Source organism: Pseudophryne corroboree, chromosome 5 (assembly GCF_028390025.1).
Source record: "Pseudophryne corroboree isolate aPseCor3 chromosome 5, aPseCor3.hap2, whole genome shotgun sequence".
Classification (NCBI taxonomy): Eukaryota; Metazoa; Chordata; class Amphibia; order Anura; family Myobatrachidae; genus Pseudophryne; species Pseudophryne corroboree.
In genome coordinates this window covers 619,358,994-619,379,265 of record NC_086448.1, presented here as the reverse complement: position 1 = coordinate 619,379,265, position 20,272 = coordinate 619,358,994, and the positions used below count along the sequence as shown (strand labels likewise).

General features: G+C 43.7%; 1 protein-coding gene across 5 annotated transcripts in view; it reads right to left on the bottom strand.

Moving 5' to 3' along the window:
* Positions 1 to 20,272, bottom strand: part of DLGAP1 (DLG associated protein 1) — a 1,173,524-nt gene that overhangs the window by 67,161 nt on the left and 1,086,091 nt on the right. For 4 of the 5 annotated variants that reach the window (XM_063923535.1, XM_063923537.1, XM_063923538.1 and 1 more), the window contains 2 exons: positions 16,684 to 16,775; positions 13,760 to 13,912 (listed from right to left, as the gene is read on the bottom strand). In XM_063923535.1, coding sequence (XP_063779605.1) covers positions 13,760 to 13,912; positions 16,684 to 16,775 — 245 coding nt within the window. Of the gene's footprint in view, positions 1 to 12,983; positions 13,433 to 13,759; positions 13,913 to 16,683; positions 16,776 to 20,272 lie in introns of those variants that run through there. The other variant, XM_063923539.1, reaches the window with a different exon arrangement.

Sequence of the window (20,272 nt, the reverse complement as noted above, 5' to 3'; positions counted from 1 at the left end):
TGTCTTTCTTTAGTCTCACACCCTCCTGACACTTGGATAACTTTGTGGGGTATCATCATACAACCCATTAAGAACCTAGCAATCTGGTGGACCATTATGCAATAGGTAGCATCTATCCTTGTGTATCTATGCCTATTTCCCTATAGATTGTAAGCTTGCGAGCAGGGCCTTCCTACCTCTGTCTGTCTGTTTTTACCCAGTTTTGTTCTATTACTGTTGTTCTAATTGTAAAGCGCAACGGAATATGCTGCGCTATATAAGAAACTGTTAATAAATAAATAATAAATAAATACCAAATGTAGTGGCAGCCTGTAGGGCGTTTCTCTGGGTCATACATACATATATATTTCTTCTCAATGTAAACCCCAGTGATGATATCTTCCAGTGTTCAGGGAAGGTATATTTCATGCATTGTGTCCCATACTGAAAATGTGCAAGCTTAAGATTTATAGGCAGGCAGCCATAAATTGTGACATTGGGGTCTATTTACTAAGCTTTGGAGAGAGATAAAGTAAAATCAGCTCCTATGCCATGTTACAGGCTGTGATTGAAAAATGACAGTTAAGAGTTGGTTGGTACTTCGTAAATAGACCCCATTGTCACTGTTGACCTCCTAGTGGCATACTTTCAAGGCTATTACATAGGAACAGTTATAACCCTTTTCTACTGACATGAAAATCCAGAGTTACTGCACGTGAACGCGCATCAACCTGGGATTTGTCAGTGGAAATGGCTCAACCCGGGTCCAGTGACCCAGGAATTCAACCCCGCTAGTGAGCTGGGTTTTTCCCAGAAAGGACCCAGGTAAGGCTCAGTGTAAACAGGTAACTCAGGTCATCCGACCTGGGACACATATATAGCCGCTTTCCTGGCACAAGGAAATTATGTCATCTCCAAGCGTCAGCACGGCACCCATATGCAGTGTGAACAGCGCCAATCCGTGAGTAACCTGGACCGGTGCTGCGGTGGAAAGGCATCTGTCCCAGGTCTGACATGAACTGTGGGGCAGATTTATTAAGCTCGGTGAAGTGATAAAGTGGAAGGAGATAAAGGACCAGCCAATCAGATCCTAACTACCATGTCACAGGCTGGGTTTGAAAAATGTCAGTTAGGAGCTGACTGGCTGATCCTTCATCACCTTCCAATTTATCACTTCACCAAGCCCCTGTGTTCAAAATACTGGTTCAGACCCGAGACTTGGGTGGAAAATGGGTATATAGGCCCGATTCAGACCTGATCGCTGTTGTGCAAAATCACACAGCGGCCGATTATCGAATGACTGCGTATGTACCGCAATGCACATGCGCGTCGCCAAACAGCAACAGGCTGGTGCTAAAATTTCAATCGCACGGGCGTTCGCAAGGTGATTGACAGGAAGCAGATGTTTGTGGGTGGTAACCGACTGTTTTCTGGGAGTGTCAGGAAGCGTTTTCAGGGAGGTTGTGGGACATCAGCTCCGGCCCCAATCAGCCTGATTACTTAGCACAGGAGGAATAAGTATTGAGCTACGCACAGACTGCACACACTGCACAGAATAGGAAAAACATTTGATGGTGAGTGTGATGCTAACGGTTTTGCAGCTGTCCGCTGACTGAGGGGAATTTCCGCACAGCGTACACATGCATTTGTACACTTGCATGGGGCGAATTTTCACTCCCCCTGGGCAGCGACTATATGTTCGCAGGACAGTGTAATTTGCAGCACAGCGATCGGGTATGAATTAGGACCTATGTGTGGTTGGTGCTTTGTGGTATACTCATATATATATATATATATATATATATATATATATATATATATATATTATGGAGTTGAAGCCACATTGATATACTTCAATGTAGGTAGTTGCTGGGGTGCTTCAACCCAGGAGCATCCAGCTGCGTGGAAGTCACCTTCTATATATAACAGTAGAGAGCACTCACCAGTCATATATCTAGATAGATAGATATATACACTGCTCAAAAAAATAAAGGGAACACTAAAATAACACATCCTAGATCTGAATGAATGAAATATTCTTATTAAATACTTTGTTCTTTACATAGTTGAATGCGCTGACAACAAAATCACACAAAAATGATCAATGGAAATCAAATTTATTAACCCATGGAGGTCTGGATTTGGAGTCACTCAAAATTAAAGTGGAAAAACACACTACAGGCTGATCCAACTTTGATGTAATGTCCTTAAAACAAGTCAAAATGAGGCTCAGTAGTGTGTGTGGCCTCCACGTGCCTGTATGAACTCCCTACAATGCCTGGGCATGCTCCTGATGAGGTGGCGGATGGTCTCCTGAGGGATCGCCTCCCAGACCTGGACTAAAGCTTCCGCCAACTCCTGGACAGTCTGTGGTGCAACGTGAATGGTGAATGGAGCGAGACATGATGTCCCAGATGTGCTCAATTGGATTCAGGTCTGGGGAACGGGCGGGCCAGTCCATAGCATCAATGCCTTCGTCTTGCAGGAACTGCTGACACACTCCAGCCACATGAGGTCTAGCATTGTCTTGCATTAGGAGGAACCCAGGGCCAACCGCACCAGCATATGGTCTCACAAGGGGTCGGAGTATCTCATCTCGGTACCTACTGGCAGTCAGGCTACCTCTGGCGAGCACATGGAGGGCTGTGCGGCTCCCCAAAGAAATGCCACCCCACACCATTACTGGCCCACTGCCAAACCGGTCATGCTGGAGGATGTTGCAGGCAGCAGAACGTTCTCCTTGGCGTCTCCAGACTCTGTCACGTCTGTCACATGTGCTCAGTGAGAACCTGCATTCATCTGTGAAGAGCAAAGGGCGCCAGTGGCGAATTTGCCAATCTTGGTGTTCTCTGGCAAATGCCAAACGTCCTTCACGGTGTTGGGCTGTAAGCACAACCCCCACCGGTGGATGTCGGGCCCTGATACCACCCTCATGGAGTCTGTTTCTGATCATTTGAGTAGACACATGCACATTTGTGGCTTGCTGGAGGTCATTTTGCAGGGCTCTGGCAGTGCTCCTCCTGTTCCTCCTTGCACAAAGGCGGAGGTAGCGGTCCTGCTGCTTGGTTGTTGCCCTCCTACGGCCTCCTCCACATCTCCTGATACATTGGCGGATCCAGGGGGGGGGGGGGGGGCACTCAGGTCCGTGCCCCCCCCTGTCGTTACCCAGGAATTGATATGGGGACACAAAACATAAAAAAACGCCGGGTCTCGACTCACTCAGGACGCGCTGTGAGCCGCAGCGCTGTCCTGCGCTGTCAATCAGTCCGGTGGGAGGGACGGAACGGAGGGAGGAACTTGGAAGAGGCGGAGACCATGAAGAGTGTGATCTCCCGCCCTCCCCTCCTCCTCTGCTCCGCATGCTCTCCCCCCCACGATGAACTCCGCTGCTGTACCTGAGGTCGGGGCAGTTCGGTCCCTGGTCCCCCGGCTGGATGCCGCCGCACTCCCCTCTGATTCCACTCTTCTCCCTCCTCAACCATGCGGCCGCCCCCTCCGCGTTTTCCGCTCCCCCCTGGCCGCATCCTGTGACTCCATGCTGGCGGCGTTGTGGCCTCATACGGATCGGACTATATCCCCCGGCCTGACAGCGCTGCTGCTCATAGTGTCCATGGTAAGCGGTGGGGCCCTTGTCCCAGGAAGGAGTTATTTGGTGGGGTTCTGGCTGCACTCTCTCCTGCCTCTCTGTCCCTACCCCCTTAGTGCCTCTGTCCCTACCCCCTGGTGCCTCTGTCCTTACCCCCTGGTGCCTCTGTCCCTACCCCCTGGTGCCTCTGTCCCTACCCCCTGGTGCCTCCGTCCCTACCCCCTGGTGCCTCCGTCCCTACCCCCTGCTGCCTCCGTCCCTTCCCCCTGCTGGCTCCGTCCTTACCCCCTGGTGCCGGCTCCGTCCCTACCCCCTGGTGCCTCTGTCACTACCCCCTGGTGCCTCTGTCCCTACTCCTTGCTACCTTTGTCCCTACCCCCTGGTGCCTCTCTCTGTCCCTAGCCCCTGGTGCCTCTGTCCCTACTCCTTGCTCTCTCTGTCCCTATTCCCTGGTGCCTATCTCTGTCCCTGCTACCTCTGTCCCTATTCCCTGGTGCCTCTCTCTGTCCCTTCTCCCTGCTACCTCTGTCGCTACTCCCTAGTACCATATAAAATGTGTATAACATGCTCTACCTGGCGCAATGTGTATAGAACACTAACTGGTGCAATGTGTGTAACGTGTTCTACCTGGTGCAGTGTGTATAACGTGTTCTACCTGGCGCAATCTATATAACGTGTTCTACCTGGTGCAATCTATATAACGTGTTCTACCTGGCGCAATCTATATAATGTGTTCTAGCTGCCGCAATCTGTATAACGTGCTCTACCTGGTGCAGTGTGTATAATGTGCTCTACCTGGCGCAGTGTGTATAATGTGCTCTACATGGTGCAGTGTGTGTAACGTGCTCTACCTGGCGCAATCTATATAATGTGTTCTACCTGGTGCAGTGTGTATAACGTGTTGTAACTGGCGCAATCTGTATAACGTGTTCTACCTGGCTCTGTCTGTATAACGTGTTCTACCTGGCGCAGTGTGTGTAACGTGTTCTACCTGGCGCAGTGTGTGTAACGTGCTCTACCTGGCGCAGTGTGTATAATGTGCTCTACCTGGCGCAGTGTGTGTAACGTGCTCTACCTAGTGCAATGTGTGTATAACGTGTTGTAACTGGCGCAATCTGTATAACGTGTTCTACCTGGCTCTGTCTGTATAACGTGTTCTACCTGGCGCAATGTGTGTAGGGTGTTCTAACTGGCGCAATGTGTGTAACGTGCTCTACCTGGTGCAATGTGTATATAATGTGCTCTACCTGTGTGGTGTAATGTGAATTGGTACTGTTATGTGGCCATGCTCTTTCCCCATGAAGCCACACTCCTAAATTTTTGGTGCGCGCCTTCGGCGCGCACTGTCCTTGGTTTGGAATATGGCAGGGGGACCACCAATTTACTTTCTGCCAAAGGGCACTGAAATGTCTAGTTACAGCTCTGGGGCAGAGTGTCCTGTTGGCTACACAGCCCAGCAGCATTGTCACCCCCTCCTCCCCCTCGCAATACTTTTGTAGTGTCCAAATCAAGTCTGTTTTTATATTTGAATAATTAATAAGATTAATATGAACCTTCATTCCGATGGGACCCAGAAAAGGACAGATAGGACCCCAATTTTTAAAAATGAGGGGTCCGTGGGACCCACTTTTTTTGGGCTCAGCGCGATCACTGACACTTCTTTTTTATTTTTTTTCAAAAGGAGAACCACACTCCTTATCTGGGAGCACGCGTGCCTTAGGTGCATGTAAATATAACTATTACTGTTCCCATATTATGGTGCCCCCCCTTTCATTTTCTTCTGGATCCGCCCCTGTCCTGATATACTGGCCTGTCTCCTGGTAGCGCCTCCATGCTCTGGACACTACGCTGACAGACACAGCAAACCTTCTTGGCACAGCTCGCATTGATGTGCCATCCTGGATGAGCTGCACTACCTGAGCCACTTGTGTGGGTTGTAGACTCCATCTCATGCTACCACTAGAGTGAAAGCACCGCCAGCTTTCAAAAGTGACCAAAACATCAGCCAGAAAGCATAGGAGCTGAGAAGTGGTCTGTGGTCACCACCTGCAGAACAACTCCTTTATTGGGGGTGTCTTGCTAATTGCCTATAATTTCCACCTGTTGTCTATTCCATTTGCACAACAGCATGTGAAATTGATTGTCAATCAGTGTTGCTTCCTAAGTGGACAGTTTGATTTCACAGAAGTGTGATTGACTTGGAGTTACATTGTGTTGTTTAAGTGTTCCCTTTATCTTTTTGAGCAGTGTAGATAGAGTGACAGGAATCACATAGACTAAACATAGGCTAAATTTCACCATTTTCTTTATTTCTTTGTTAGGCAGGACAGCACAATGATCTTTCAGCATAGCAGTGCAGGTTTACATCAGTACAGGTGCATAGCCGTACAGGATCACATCATTAAAAGTTCATAGCGATACTGGTTCACCTTAGTACAGGGTCAGTGGCCCTAACGTCCCCGCACCCCCTTCTGGATGCTAGTCACTATCAAAAGGCTTGTTCCCTTGTGCCTGGAACCCTTTTAACACACTTTTACAGGTGCCTGTAATCAACTGCTTCTCAACCATGAACAACAGTAACACCTGATCTGGATTCTCATTAGCCACAGTGCTGCAATACTAAATCCATGTCAGATCTGTGCTGTCTCTGCCACAATATATATATATATATATGTATATATATATATATATATATATATATATATATTTATATATGGAAAAATAATTTTAGGAGAATGCGCCCATAGTGCAGATCATTTTTATTTTATGAATGCATCATTAAAAACACACATCACAGGTTAAGATATTCTCGTACCAACTTTGACCCACTCTTTGGGCCAGTTTGTAAGCATAAAACCATCCACCAGGCAAACCTCCAACGCTGTGTGCAGAAGCCGGGACCTACATCTTTGCTCCGTGTGCTACAAATCGTGTTACACATAACGCATGAGTGACGTGTGTCTCAGAAGTGCCGAGCATCTTTTTTTGAGTTTTTTTACAGCGTAATATGACATACAAGCAGCTTCTGCTGATTTAAATGATACGCAGCATGCCTATATTCTGTGTGTAACTGGAACTGTATTTGCATACAAAATGCTATTCTACAGTGTTTTCATGGAAAACACTGTAACGTGGCATTTCGAATGTAGATAGAGCAGCAATTATATACAGAATAAATGTATGCTGCATATCATTTTAATCAGCAGAAGCTGCTTGTGCGTCCTATTACACTAACACGCATTTTCGCAGAAAAAAGTAAAAAAAGTTGCTTGACGCTACCGAGTCCCGCCATGGCATGGCACGACTTCAAAGGCTATTTAGCATGATTCCAGCAAGGATGTATGAGGACACATCTGTATACACAGACACACACATATATAGTTTTGTTTGGCACTCTGGACAAATATAGAATTCATGGGTGCCCACATTCTATATGTATAGCATAAGTCCTTCCGTGTGGAGCTGAATCTCTCCCTATGTAAAATCCATAAGTCGTCGTTTCAAGGTTGCACAGGACCTTTTCATCAAGACATGTAAATTGTCCATCTACACCTACTGATGAAAAGATCCTGCACAAGCTTGAAACATCACTTACTGATTTTACACAATGAATACAATACTGTGATTGAAATACTAAAGAGTGCTGCCTATTTCTTTCAAAAAGGGCGATCCAGCGCCACATATGGCTTGATTATATTATATTTTAAATATATATACACATGATTTTTACATATACTGTACATCATGGTGTACTTGTTGGTTTACTTATGGGAAATTTATATTTACACATTTCAAGGCACAAGTCTTCTGAAACAGAAATGAGGTAAACAAAGGGTAGATGTGATAAAGCGGAGAGAGATAAAGTACCAGCCAATCAGCTCCTAACTACTACGTTACTTCCTTTGTTTGAAAAATGGCAGTTAGGAGCTGATTTGTTGTTAGTTTATCTCTCTCCACTTTATCTCTCTCCAAGGCTTAGTACATCTGCCCCAATATGAGAAAAAAAGTCAAAATATTTGGTGTAGTGTGGCTGGGATTGGGGCGATCACAATACCGACACTGGCATCCAGATCTTTGAAATCCTGACAGGGGCAAGGTAAGTATGTTCCCCCCTCTCCCTTACCCCCTATCTCTAACCCTCCCTTCCTGCAACCTAACCCTAACCTTCCATCTTAGTGCCTAACCCTAACCTTCCATCTTAGTGCCTAACCCTAACCTTCCATCTTAGTGCTTAACCCTAACCTTCCATCTTAGTGCCTAACCCTAACCTTCCATCTTAGTGCCTAACCCTAACCTTCCATCTTAGTGCCTAACCCTAACCTTCCATCTTAGTGCCTAACCCTAACCTTCCATCTGAGTGCCTAACCCTAACCTTCCATCTTAGTGCCTAACCCTAACCTCCCATCTTAGTGCCTAACCCTAACCTTCCATCTTAGTGCCTAACCCTAACCTTCCATCTTAGTGCCTAACCCTAACCTTCCATCTTAGTGCCTAACCCTAACCTTCCATCTTAGTGCCTAACCCTAACCTTCCATCTTAGTACCTAACCCTAACCTTCCATCTTAGTGCCTAACCCTAACCTTCCATCTTAGTGCCTAACCCTAACCTTCCATCTTAGTGCCTAACCCTAACCTTCCATCTTAGTGCCTAACCCTAACCTTCCATCTTAGTACCTAACCCTAACCTTCCATCTTAGTGCCTAACCCTAACCTTCCATCTTAGTGCCTAACCCTAACCTTCCATCTTAGTGCCTAACCCTAACCTTCCATCTTAGTACCTAACCCTAACCTTCCATCTTAGTGCCTAACCCTAACCTTCCATCTTAGTGCCTAACCCTAACCTTCCAACTTAGTGCCTAACCCTAACCTTCCATCTTAGTGTCTCCCCCCGAATGGTGCCTGAGCCTGGGTCCACCACTAACAAGTTCCACCACTGATTCCGGCATTGTATTACTGCCGGGATGCTGACAGCCGTCATCTTAACTGCATCCCGCTGATACAGACACTGAGGAGCTATGTTACTGTCACTTCAAACAATCACATTGGAAAATAGCAGCTTTGACAGGAACACAAGAAAAGAAAACGTCTAATGATTTTTCTACCATTTATAAGAAAATTATAGGATTTTGCACCCTTATATTCCCAGTACTTATTATCACTTGAACAATAGAAGGTGCTACATTGAAATTAATCTTCACCTTGTAACTTTCTGGGAATATTATGTCAATGTCTGGCTGTATCATTATGCATTATCATGCTCACTTTAAAAACAACACGGGACTGTAAACTTTGATTCAATGAAAAATGTCAGCATATCTCTGGCTGATTCCAAAGGGATTTGGTGTGCTAATTCAAAAAATAACTATAAGTTTTCTGTAAGACATAAGTTTTTTTTCACAAAATGGATGTGAAGATATGGGAAATCAGCCTATTCATGTGTATTCTGGTGAAATGTTCATTTTACTCCCAAAACCCCCCACATATTCTGATGTAACTAGGAACAATGGGGGTCATTCGGAGTTGATCGCTAGCTGCCGTTGTTTGCAGCGCAGCGATCAGGCAAAAAATCGGCACTTCTGCGCATGCGTATGGTGCGCACTGCGCACGCGCGAAGTACTTTCACAAAAGCCGATGCAGTTTCACACAAGGTCTAGCGACGCTTTTCAGTCGCACTGCTGATCGGTGAGTGATTGACAGGAATTGGGCGTTTCTGGGAGGTAACTGACCGTTTTCCGGGAGTGTGCTCAAAAGCGCAGGCGTATCAGATAAAAACGCAGGCATGCCTGGGGAAATGGGGGAGTGGCTGGCCAAACGCAGGGCGTGTTTGTGACATCAAATCAGGAACTAAACAGACTGAAGTGATCGCAAGGTAGGAGTAGGTCTGCAGCTACTCAGAAACTGCTTGAATAATTTTTGCCACCGTCCTGCGATCCTTTCGGTCGCACTTCTGCTAAGCTAAGATACACTCCCAGAGGGCGGCGGCTTAGCGTTTGCACTGCTGCTAAAATCAGCTAGCAAGCGATCAACTCGGAATGACCCCCAATATTACTACTATTTACAAGTCCTTATACTGGATTTTTCTTTCAATATTAAAAAAAGCTTTGTCTCACACTTTTGTCTTCTATCTTGTGGGAGTTCTCTGTGCAGCACCCAAAAGCACTCTCCCATCATGATGACATTCCATCCTCCCTTGTATCTTAGGTCCATCTCCTTTATATATTGCTAGAAGCTTTCCCCTTGCTCCTAACTAACATTTTCAGGAAAGTATTCCAAATGATCATTCAGAAATTGCACTTTCAAAGCTCATTGAACAACCTAATGTGAATTTTTCTTGCACTACTTTCTGTAGTTGGGATCTCTGAAGTTCCCCAATAATTTATTTGCAACTTCCAAGCCTCTCTTTCAATGGGTGTCGTACGGTATGCCGGCGCTCGGGCTCCCGGCGCCCAGCATACCGGCGCCGGGAGCCCGACCGCCGGCATACCGACAGCGTGGCGAGCGCAAAGGAGCCCCTTGCGGGCTCGCTACGCGCGCCACACTATTTTATTCTCCCTCCAGGGGGGTCGTGGACCCCCACGAGGGAGAATAGTTGTCGGTATGCCGGGTGTCGGGATTCCGGCGCCGGTATACTGTGCGCCGGGATCCCGACATTCGGCATACAGAAGACCACCCCTTTCAATAGCTTTCATTTTTTTTAAAACTCATTGTCAGTTAGGAGTTTTCAAATGTTTAGTCTAATGAAAATACCTTCTTTCCACTTGTGTATTTATAATGGGTGCAGTGTGTGTGGTGCAGGGGGACCCACAACGCACATGCAGCACCCATTTCTTTAATCCTCACCTCTCTGGAGAACCCCGCTGGCCGCAGCAAGTACACAAATCACTGTGAAAATGGTGCGGCAGGCATTTTCCCAGCATTTTGCACATGCACACTTCATAAATGACCAGGAAAATGGCCGCTGCTCCATTTTTCCAGAACTCTGCGCCCCTGCAGCTCAGACTCTAAAGCACTTCCGGCTAGAGAGGAGGGTGCATGAAGAGGGACAGAAGAGGTGGCACACAGGCCTCCGCTTCACTTAAAATGCTGCTGCTTCTTTACACAGATATTTGAAACACTCTTTTGTTTTGCAAAAGCTTTTACAATCTGCTTCATAAGTCCTAGTTTGAAGAGTGCTGTTTGGGATCAATGAAACTTTCATAGATAAAATATTTGTATCCAAGTTTTTAACCAGCCCTGTTTGGCCATTGTATTTCAACCAAATGGCCTTCGATCAGCTCTCTTATTTGCACAAAACATATGGGTAATTAGTATCTTTCTTGCTATGCAAGGAGCATGGACTGTATTTTAAGATAGCCACATCCATAATCTTTGTAGTTGAGCTTCGTGAGAACTATATCTACATTTTCATAAGTTTGCACAGAATGACCATCTGAGCTTGAAGCATACTGACTGCCATTGTGAAACAACACTTACTGACTGCCATGTTTCTTTTTGTTCCAAAAATAATCCTTTTACAGTACATCTGTCAAATCATACTAAAGTCTGTAAACAGTCACAGGGGCTGAAATCAAAATAATAGCTTTATATGCAAGAATACATAAAGTAATGGATAGCAAAATGTAATTTTCATATTGTGGAAAACTGGTAATTGATGGAATTTATTTTAGTATGTTTACTTATATCAGCACCCATAAATATGGAAAAGTGTGACTTTTTCAATACAATTTTTTAATTGCAGACCTATGTGATTAGAGCCAATTTGCCCAAATCTTTTTTTAATACAGCTCTCTGTTTAAGAGCTGACACTAATACCGCTGGCCATAACTTCTTTATCTTATAGCTTCTCATTTTTCCACCCACTTACACCCCTCCCCCAGCGAGACGTGTCTACAGGATTAATATAACCTTACCCTAAATGGGAGTGCAGCTTTATACTTAGTACTGGGGAAACATTCCAAGACTCAACTTCTCATATAAAAAATGTTGCCCAAAAGTTTGGAATTGAACGTTGGATTGATGTCTTATTTATATTAATTATTTGGGTCGTTACTCACAAAGTGCTCCTTCCCTTATTTCATTAGCATAATTGTGTGCCAGTGGGGATGTTTTGGAATTACCATAAAAAGTGTACCAGAGAAACTACAGTTTTCAAGGGAATTTGCGAAGTGCTGTAAAATGACCATAAAACGAATTAGTTTTTAGTAAAGTAATGCCATAAAACTATTAATCATCTTATTATCATCTTGAATTATATGGTAAATATATATCTTGAATAGTTTTATCCAGGCTATACTCTCAAGATAATTCCCAATACAACTGAAAATGATAGTATATGCTACACAATTCATAGAGGTAGAACAAATACCCACTCCTCACTATTAGATCAGGGTCAGTGTAGCTCCCTCTTTTTATTTGACCATACATGTTGCAATATAGTTATTTAGACCAGTGATTCTCAAACTCGGTCCTCAGGACCCTACACGGTTCACGTTTTCCATGTCACCCAGCAGCTTCACTGTGTATCACCAACTGTCACAATTCAAAAATCTACAGGTGACCTTCAAAACATGGACCATGTGGGGTCCTGAGGACCGAGTTTGAGAACCTGTGGTTTAGACCAACTGTTCAAAGACTTGGGGATGAGATGTGCCGGTTTGGATTTACTCGGTTCTTAACGCCAAAATTAGTTTAGATTTAACCGGATTTTTCTTATTGACTATCTAAAACTATCTAAAACACTTGTCTTCCGAGAGCCAATAAAATGCCGTTTTGAGATCCGGATTAATACGGGTAAATCTGAACCTGCACATCTCTATTATATTTCAATCCTTCTAAAGATGACAGGTGGAGGAATTGTCCATAGCAACCAATCAGATTCTAGGTATCATTTTATTAAAAGTACTACATAAATGATAGGTAGAATCATATTGGTTGCTATAGTGAACACATCCTCTTGTCCTCCTTAGAAATATTTATATATATCCACCTGTATCTGGGGGTAATTTGGCTACACATGTGTAGACTAAATGTCCCTAATCTGATTGCTTGCTAGCAGAGCTGAGCAGCCTTATCATAATACGCAACTATCCACTCTGCTGTTCCCTCCTTGCTTGGGTCATTTGATGACCTCACATAGGCCAAGAGACACCTAATTTTTCTCACTGCCAATCCACTTCCAGTCTGACTGGATCTGACATTTATTTGCCAGAATTGGCCTATACAAAGACAATGGTCCTCTTTCTTGTATCAGGTTTTTTTTTTTTTTTTTTCTATAGTTGTTCAAACATGTAAATAACCAGTATACAACATAACAAGACTTGTGTAGTTTCAGCTCTTCAGATATAGTTGGTACTGATGGAGATTACAGTGCCATTTGTTTTATTAAGAAATCTGGTTTTTGTAAATATACCCCCAAAATTGTATATTTTGACAGTAATAAATACAAGAATACTGAACATTATACCAATTACTGCGAAATGAGTCATACACTTAGTTAGAGATGAACGTATTAGATGGTTCTAGTAGCAGGACAGGTATGAGTGGAAAGTAAGTAAGGAGCTTGCCAAGGCAAAAATGAGACTTCGTATAGATTAGTTCTCATCAGATATGTATCTGAAGAGCAATGTAATACAATCGGCATAGAGTTAATATTATAGGGAAAATATTAAATTAATAAAATATTACCTGAGAATGAACACCCCACCAAAAAAAGATATAAATAATTACACAGTAATTTAAAGGGATTAGTTTTGTCCTAGTTTTGAAGAATGGCAGAGGTTCCTTTGCAGTTTTTGATGCTGTTTTTTTGTAGTAAATACCAGGTTCAGTGGTGTTTTCTGCGCGTCCTTAATTTTCTTGGTAGCACCTCCTGGAATGTGCAAGTAAATTGATAATTGCGCTTTACACCGAAATATTTCGCAAACCTACTTTTTTTTCAATAGACTAAAACGCCATTGCAGATAAAGCTGTCCTGCCATACTGAGAACCAGTCAACCTGTTTAGTACTGAAGACTGAGACTCTTTCTGTAAGACAAGGAGTTCCCAGTCCTGACAATGCTCAACAGGCTACATTCCCTTTATTATTATTATTATTATTATTCCTGACAACACAGGAAGAAAAAGGGTAACAGTACACAGCAGTAGGACATTCTTATAAAGACTAGACAGCAAAAACCTTCCGGTGTGCTCTACTTACCTTTTTATCAATAGGGTCCATCTGTTTCCAGTTATTGGCCTTTAGCTGATGGAGTTCATCAAATTTCATACTAATGTTTTCTATGGACAGTTGTAGCATGTCCCAGAACCCAGCTAAATCCTGAGAAGTAGGCCTGGGGTGAGCATTAGGATTCTGCAAAACATAGTCACAAGGGGGTTATGTTTGTTTTATGATTAGACAGTGATATATAAGCAGAATGACCTATTCATTCACATGGCTGCTCTGTCAGTCTGTATGTACTCAATTAGCTGACCAGGAGAGGCGTTTAACCGTATAAAAGCAAAAAATAGAATTCAGTAAGGTTAAATACCCACATATAGGTATGCCAAACCCCTCATATGAATCATTTTTAGTTGTACAATTGTTAATCGTTATGTTTTATGCAAATTTTGAAAGTTATTTACTAAGTTCATTTAAATAGAAAGTGCTACAGTATGTATCAATACAGTGTCAGTCAACATGTGGACCCCAAACTATAATGGAAAGGAAATGCATGTAGGAATCGGTAGTGCCACTATAGCTGGAGAGCTAAAGCAATTTAAATTGCAAGAATCAACAAATAACAATGTTAATACAGTACATTGGTTAATAAAAAACTATGATCACCACTTACAGATACAGATGTTCCCCTTAGTGCCTATTAGAGCTTGTCTTCCACTATGCTTACTGAACCAGAGCTGCCTGTATGTTCATTCACTTTCTAGGTCAGCTCCAATTCAGTAAACAGCAAGCAGAGTAGAGTAAGCACTTATACTATGAGCAGGTCTCAATAGGTCTAGGAGTCAGCTTCAATATTTAAAGAGCGGGCTATAATACAGTGTAATATACGACGGTGGTTCAATAAGTAAGGTAACAAGACCTCTCAAGTGTATAATAGAAACATAGAATTTGACAGCAGATAAGAAACACTTGACCCATCTCATCTGCCCTTAATGTTCTCTATTTCATTCTAATTTCCCACCAGGCCACAGCAGGTAGACCACTGCTTCCCCTCACAGCCATTAGACTGTGCCTCATATCAGTCATACTGTCCCAACATCAGTTGTAAGATGGCGGGACTGGCAGAAACAGACACTGAGGTGCACGTTGTGATCAGATTTCTGCATCTAAAAGGCACATTAGCAGCTGAAATTCACTGGCAACATGTTGAGGTGTACAGTGATACGCTATGTCACGGAAACAGGTTTGGTGCACTGACTGTGTTGGACATACTTGGCCAGCTGTATCGCTGCTTATCTTGAATGTCTGTAGTGCCATTAAAAAATGTGCACCAAACCTGCGTCCGTGACCTAACATTATCACTGCACATCTCGACAAGTTGGTGACTTCTGATGCCAAGTCTAGTATGCAGATCTTTATCTCTGGCCATATCTAATAGCCAAGATCTGAAATTATGAGAAATGGCCCGCGGGACCGCACATCGGATAGTTACCGATCAGGAACAATAAACTATTTGCACTTTTCCGAATGATTTATCATTAAGATGCGTCTAAATTGTTACATCTCCCCTAGAATTGTTGTACTGTGTGGGCACCATTACACTATCCTATCTTGACAACAACCCTCCAAAATCATTAAGGGGTCTATTCATGAAGCAGTGAAAAGAGTGGAGAAGTGAGCCAGTGAAGAAGTTGCCCATGGCAACCAATCAGCTGCTACATATAATTTTATAGAATGCATTTTATAAATGTTACCTCAACATTAAGTGGTTGCCATGGGCAACTTCTCCACTTGGCTCACTTCTCCACTCTTTTCACTGCTTCATGAATAGACCCCTCTTTGCTATGATTGGTTTGGGATCAGTAGGGACAGAGCAATCAGATGTTAGACTGGCAGGAATCTCAAATTTCTTCAGCTACTCTATGCAGTTCCCAGGAATGTGCGTATATGGAGCTCCAACCTTCTGTGGTTCAACCTACCATACCCAGTACCTTGATATACACAAGCTCAGGCAAAGTGCACCTCTTCGTCAATATAACAGTAAATGCCATATAAAAGTTTATGACTACAGCTAAGCCAACTTCTATATTTAAGTTGTTAATTTTCAATATATCCTTATAATTTTACAATTATTATTACATAATGCTGTATCAATAAAGCAAGTTTCGGCTCACCAGGTCTGACTATTACTGACAGTGTGTTGCAAGTGCTGCGAAGAAAATCACTGCTTATCTTACTTTGCCCCTTAATGGTTGTATCTTGGTCCAAAGAGTAACCTGGACCGGCCCACTGATCATTTTTACATTAGGTTTTACTGGTTGGCCCACTAAGACGTAACAACCATTAAAGTCTTAACATTACGCATCCCCTAACTAAGAAGCCAGCAATGAAAGCATTACCCATCTGTCTAGATCACCAAGGTGCCCTGGGAAGGGAACACAGCAATTTTCCACAAAAAAAAAAAAAGTAAACTGTAGCTGGAGTCATCGCTAAGCAGCTGCAATACTTTCCCATTTTACAATCAGATATGACAGATGTGAAGCGAGGAACAATAATTCCAGCAATTACTTGGATTTAGGTCATCAGAAGTGCTAATACCTAATAAGTAGAGTGACATGTTGTATCAGTGCATTAGTGGAATACAATTACTCTTGCTAGCACTGGAGTATTCATGTCTGGGCAGAAGAACACATGGAAACACAAATAATGCGGTATATGTGCAATACAAGTCATTGATGTTTGCCAGCAAATTGTAATGACAGGGATTATAAACAGGAAAACTCTATGTAATTGTAGAGCATGTTGAACCAAACACAATAATAAGGGTGCAGAGCATTCCCAAGGAATAAACACGCCAGATCAGCTGCATTTATTCATTCACGTTTTTCATTTTAAAGAAATCCAATACACATGGGAAGTGATAATTAAGTGATGGTATTGTGTGGCAGAGGACAGCTACATACCAGGTTTTCCTCACACAGTTCTCTGAACTGGTAGAATTTCTGTGACATCAGGAGCTGGGCACAGCCAACCGCACTGCGAATCTTCTCTAAGACTGGAAGAGTACAGAGAACAGCTTACAGTGATGACTAGAACGGTACACAGATGCATCATAGGATAGCTATTTTCCCTTGTACTTAAAAATACAATGATATGAGACGACAACAAGCGAGTTTACATTTTGTGACCGATGCATTATGCATTTTAATATTTTTAGTAAGATATTATTAAATGAGGTACTTTTATATAAATAGCATATGAATACATGTGAAGTATTTGTAAATGTGAATAAATGTGAAGGCTGAAGCACCATTTTCCTGGAGATCGGCGCATGCAGAGTAGATTCCGGCAATGAAGGCCAGAATGCAGACTCTGGAATTGAGGCTGCACACTGGCCCTCCCATCTCTTGATCTGCCCCTGGACCTGACATATGTACTGAGATTGTATCAATCATTATGCAATGAAGCTTGTACATATCACTGACATTCCTTTGCATTATATGATGGCAAAATAATGTTGACCTTTTTTTTGCCAGTACCATACTATAACTATGGTTGATCTTCACAGAATTATATGTTTGCTTTCACTTTATTTTTGGAACCCTTCTGCAGAACAAATTAACACTTGCAGTTATCTGTGATAACTGTAAAACTGAACGCACATAGGGGGTCATTCTGACCTGAACGCTCGCTGCAGTTCTTCGCAGCGCAGCGTTCAGGTCAGAACTGCGCATGCACCGGCACATGGCTGACAGCCGACGGCTGTTGTTGCCTAGCGATCGCCTCTGCCTAACAGGCAGAGGCAGTCGCTGGGCGGGAGGAGGCGGCACGGTGGCATTTGTCCCCCGTTTTTAAGGCGCGGTTCGGTCAACGCAGGCATGGCTGGACCATGCGGGGGGCGGTCCGCAGTGGCTGCGTGACGTCACACGCAGCTGCTGCAAGCCGACAGCGACGAGTTGTTTCCGGTCATCCGCAGGAGCTGCGCTGGCTGGGAGTTACTCTACAAGTACAAAAGCATAGCCGCTGTGCGATGCTTTTGTACTTGTGCGTGGGGGGGGGGGGGACAGACATGCGGGGCGGGCTAGCCCTGTGCTGGGCGTCCCGCCGCATGTCAGGGAAGCTGATCGTAGCTGTGCTAAATTTAGCACAGCTACGATCAGGTCGTAATGTCCCCCATATACAATTCCTCTGTGAGTAGGCAGTTTAAGTCAGTCTGTAAAATATGTGTATGCAGAACAATCATGTGCTGCATGATAGATAGATAGATAGATAGATAGATAGATAGATAGATAGATAGATAGATAGATAGAGATAGACCAGCCAACTTTTTCATCAGACCTGCCAATTTCTCTCCAAGTAGTGATGTCACAGAAGTAGGCAGACAGTGCCTATCTACTTCTGAGTGTTTTGATTAAATAAAATACAGTAAGTATCCCTTTGATGTGAATAAGAAATTCTCAGTACCCGGAGGAGTTGTGGGGCTTTTAATAATAGCAAAGATAGGAGTTGGGAGCTCTTAAACAGATCATTACACACATCAAGGGGGTCAGTTAAAACTGTTTCTTTTATTTTAGGTCACCCTAATGAAACCTAATAAATTTTTAGCCTTAAAGCATTTATGTTCATTATAATGGTGGTTGCTGTAATGCTCATCTGAAGTACTAACTAAAGGATATTGGTAGACTGTGTTACCACAGCGGTTCCCAGTACATAAGGTATCATGGGACATGGTAAAAGACTGGTCCTTCCAATCAATAACTTGTCACAGATGACATCAGAATGCAGTTCCATGTAGCTGGGCAACAGACAATTATTTTGAACCATACAATAAAATTTGTGTGAAATAAACTTCAGATATTCAGAAATATTTATTGTGCGTTCTACTATTTAAAAAAAATAAATTTCTATATTCAGGGCATGTGGGTATCAGAGCTAATAGTCAGAGGTGCTGTGCTGCTTGTACTGATGCAGAAGGGTGGGTGTTAGTTGGAGTTACAGTGCCCAGGTTGATTTAACTAAACTTCTGCAGCTGCCACTCCCCCCTCCCAGATATATCTCCCTGCGACACCGCTGCTCCAGTCTAGGTGGCTAGTAGCCCACACCACTCACGTTCCAATTGTTTCAGCAGGGCCTGGGCCAGGATGCAGAGAGGCATCAGTAGCTGCAGTGGTACTGGCGGCTATCTCGGGGGCTGTCATAAAAGGTGACTGTGACAGAAGTAGATGTTTGCCTATTTACAGTGTTGGACTGGGGAAAGAAGGGCGGGATGCTGTTGTAGGGGCCCATGCTTAAGGGTGTGGCTAGCCACCACAGAGGTTTGGATAACCATTACAGAGTACATGTTTTGTTCCCCTTGGTAAATATATAATAAACCATGTTCTTATGAAGTATAATGTAACATATGTATAATTCATGTGCACTAGGATAGAGACTGGAACCTGATCCCTAGAGGAGGAGGGCCCACAGGTAGTGGGGCCTACCGGTGGTTTCCCCTGTTCCCCTGTGGGCCAGTCCGACTCTGCCTATTTATCATTTAGTTTGGGGGGGGGGGGGGGGATTTGGAAACATGTTTGATTTTCCCAACTAGTTGGAACGACCGTTTTTTTGCAGGTTTTTGGTGCGTCTCCCACGCACTGGCCAATTGTCATTCAACGAGCTAACTAGTTGGCAGGTTGGAACAATATCTTTCTGGTGTACGGATAGCTTTACTCAGCTTGAAAGCTGAGTTGTGACATTGTGCTCTGATAAAAATGCTACCTCTCAGGTGAATGTTTTGTTTTTTCCTAAAAAGTTCAGATATTAATGTAGGGTGCTTAGTGGCACAGCAGTTAGCATTATTGCCTCAAAGTACACTACGGAGAACATGAGCTCAATTTCCAGTCATGGCTAATCTGCATGGATTTTGTATGTTCTCCTCATGTTTGCTTTGGTTTCCAAGGAGTTCTCAATTTGCTGGTTTACTTTATATTGGCAGGTTATAAATCTGGAATGGCACCAAGGGACTGGTGAATAGCAGTTGTAGTGCCATTATTTAAAAAGCGAAGGAAAACTCATCCTGGAAATCATATGCTGGTAAGTTTGACATCTATAGTGGGGAAAATATTTAGTACCGCACATGAGGTTGATATATAAGCGCTTGACACAGGTTATATTCTCCCTCTATGGGTGTCGTGGACACCCATAGAGGGAGAAGACCCTGTGGCGCCGGCATTGTACCACTGTGCGGGATCCTGGAGTCGGCATTGTGATCGACGGAATCTCGTGCGGCAGTATGTTAACCGCATACCCATGCAACCTATCTAGTGTATAGATGCCTATGGAGCACATATGAAACAACCGTCCATCATCACAGCTCAACTCTTAATATGGGGCAGATGTATTAAGTCTGGAGAAGGGATAAGGCAGTGATAAATGCAAGGTGAAAACGCACCAGCCAATCATTACGGATTTGAAAAATGACAGTATTTGACTGGCTGCTGCCTTATCACCTTGCACTTATCATTGCTTTATCACTTCTTTATCCCTTCCTGAGGCTAAATACTTTTGCCCCAC